The following is a 2,413-nucleotide window of genomic DNA, read 5'->3' on the forward strand; positions in this document are numbered from 1 at the left end:
TTTGTGTCATAATTTGCATAATTTAATTTTTTTTGTGATATAAATCAAAAAATTAAAGACAGTTGAGCTTATCCACTCTATTCTTACTCTTAGCCATTTTCCGAATCCAGTCCCTCCGGTATTTGTTGCCTTCAGCAAGTTTTCTTTTGACTTGTATGTTCAGCTTCTTAGTGACTTAGGTCTTTTAAAATTGAACATGAATATTTAATTCCATCTAAACTCTTTTTTTATTCTAACTGTTTCAAAGATATTTTTAATTCCTTGAATATGTTTGGGCCATTGTGGGCTTTCCATGTCTTTTTGGCCCCAACCCAATTGGGCTCAAGCCACTCATGAAAAATATTGAGAGAGAGAGAGGATGCTATCCATTCAAAATCACTGAAAATAATAATAATTTAACTGCGTCAGAATTCTAATGTGAGTGCGTGCATATTTGACTTTATATTTCAAATCCCAAGCTCCATCACCGACTGCGCGGAAAATAAGATAATCAGTCAAAGCCAATCAATTCATGTGCCTCACTGCCTGTCCAGCACAATGCAGCCTGTTACCTGTATGATCTCAGGATTCAAATCACCCCCTTGACAAAACAAGGAGCTACAGAGTCTTTTTTGGGGGCGACCTGGGCTTCAAATTCCAACACGACCCAAGCTGAAAATGGCCGACGCGAAAATCACAGCCTGTCTGCTCGGGGTCGTGGTCGCATTTTTGTCGTGCGCCGAGGCGACGAATTACACAGTGGGAGGTTCTGAGGGATGGAAGATCCCTTCTAGCACCGGCGCGTATCCCGACTGGGCGAGCCAACACACGTTCGAGGTCGGCGACGTTCTAGGTGAGTCAGAAATCGGTTCTCGCTCGACATTAATCTTTCGAATTCACATACATTTACGAGTGCAAAGTATGCATGATATCTAAATTTATGTTGAAGAAGAAGATCCAGAACTATGGCAATTTCAGTTCGTGCACTTTTGAGCTTGTTTTGTTAGTAGATCTCTCATCAGAAAGTCATACGACATTTGAGCACAGATCTGGTCAACATGTCGAGAAATGAAAGGTTTGAATGTGATCAGACCAATCCATCTCTGCCCCTGATCTGGGGTACTTGCGTTGACCATGATCGATAAGCTTTCACTCTTTGATGCTCCTAATCCTTCAATTTTTTTTTTTTTTTTTTTTTTGTTTCCTTTTTTGGGGCAGTGTTCGATTTCGACTCGAGCAACAACGACGTTGGGGACGTGACCAAGGAAGACTATGACGCCTGCAACACCGACTCCCCATTCACAGTCCTGTCGACTTCTCCGGCTAATTACTCCCTGGATACCGCCGGCGACTATTACTTCCTCTGCACCACCGCAGGCCACTGTTCCCAGGGTCAAAAGCTGGCCATCACCATCACGGAGCCCCCGAGCGGCCCAACCTCCAGCCCGCCGGGATCTCCACCGCCGCCATCCCCCACCACTGGCGCGACCACATCTCCGCCAAGTGTTGGCTCGTCTCTCGGTATTGCACGTCTAGTCCTGCTTGTGTCCATTCTCATGGGCTTATTGTGTTAGCTCTTCTCTTAGATGGAGTTGGAAATGTTGGTACATTGTGAGATGCTGTTGCAGAAGACATAGCGGATGAATTCATTGCCTTTCTTTGGAATAAGACAGTGGCATTCGTGAGATAGAAATAATCAATAAGCAGTATGGAGAATCTTGAGTTGGATTGAGTCGGCCCTGGATCTTGATTTATGTCGCCGTTTGGCTTGTTGATGCAAAGAGAACACGATGATAGGAGGTATTACTACAAATTCGAATTGAATTTACTAGAACTTTTGAAGATACTATATAATAATATAATAATGAAATTTGCTGACATGAAATTACTAATTTATTTCAACAAGTACCATCAAATAAGAAGACTTTATCATTCACAAATCAAAAGAGGTTGTGGATTTATAAGATTTTTGATACCTAAAAGCATCGTTGACACCATTCAATCAGCAGATCCATCGTCGAATAAATTGATGAGAGCTCTAATCTTTAATGAAGATTTCAGCAACAAAGTCAGACAACAAGAGAACACTTAGCTTATACATACATACATACATGCATTAGCTTGATAGCTTCAATTTTTTTTTTTTTTTTTTTGTGATAACTTGTGGTTTGAGCTTATCACAGAATTCTTTGAGACTGAGAGGAACAACGATGAATGGTTAGCAGCTTCCCTTGCGAGGAAACTACTAGTCTTTTGCTAAACGTAGTCGCTCAAGCAAAATTAACAAATGCTTCTTTACGATTACTATCGGTGGCGACCAATGGGCCGGCCCTACCGGACAAGAGACGACCATGCTTGGACCACAGCCCAGCCCATTCATCTGACCACGGCTGGGCTGGGCCAACCCAACATGGACCTCGTCCAGTTCCAGCCC

At 42.7% G+C, this 2,413-nt stretch overlaps 1 protein-coding gene across 1 annotated transcript; it reads left to right on the plus strand.

Moving 5' to 3' along the window:
- The first annotated feature begins 624 nt into the window (after window positions 1–624).
- LOC104439242 (umecyanin) lies at window positions 625–1,553 on the plus strand. Its single transcript, XM_039309408.1, has 2 exons — window positions 625–832; window positions 1,198–1,553. The coding sequence occupies exons 1-2, from the start codon at window positions 658–660 to the stop codon at window positions 1,551–1,553; spliced, it is 531 nt and encodes a 176-aa protein (XP_039165342.1). The 5' UTR covers window positions 625–657.
- Window positions 1,554–2,413: the final 860 nt, after the last annotated feature.

This window comes from Eucalyptus grandis, chromosome 3 (genome assembly GCF_016545825.1).
Source record: "Eucalyptus grandis isolate ANBG69807.140 chromosome 3, ASM1654582v1, whole genome shotgun sequence".
NCBI classification, from domain to species: domain Eukaryota; kingdom Viridiplantae; phylum Streptophyta; class Magnoliopsida; order Myrtales; family Myrtaceae; genus Eucalyptus; species Eucalyptus grandis.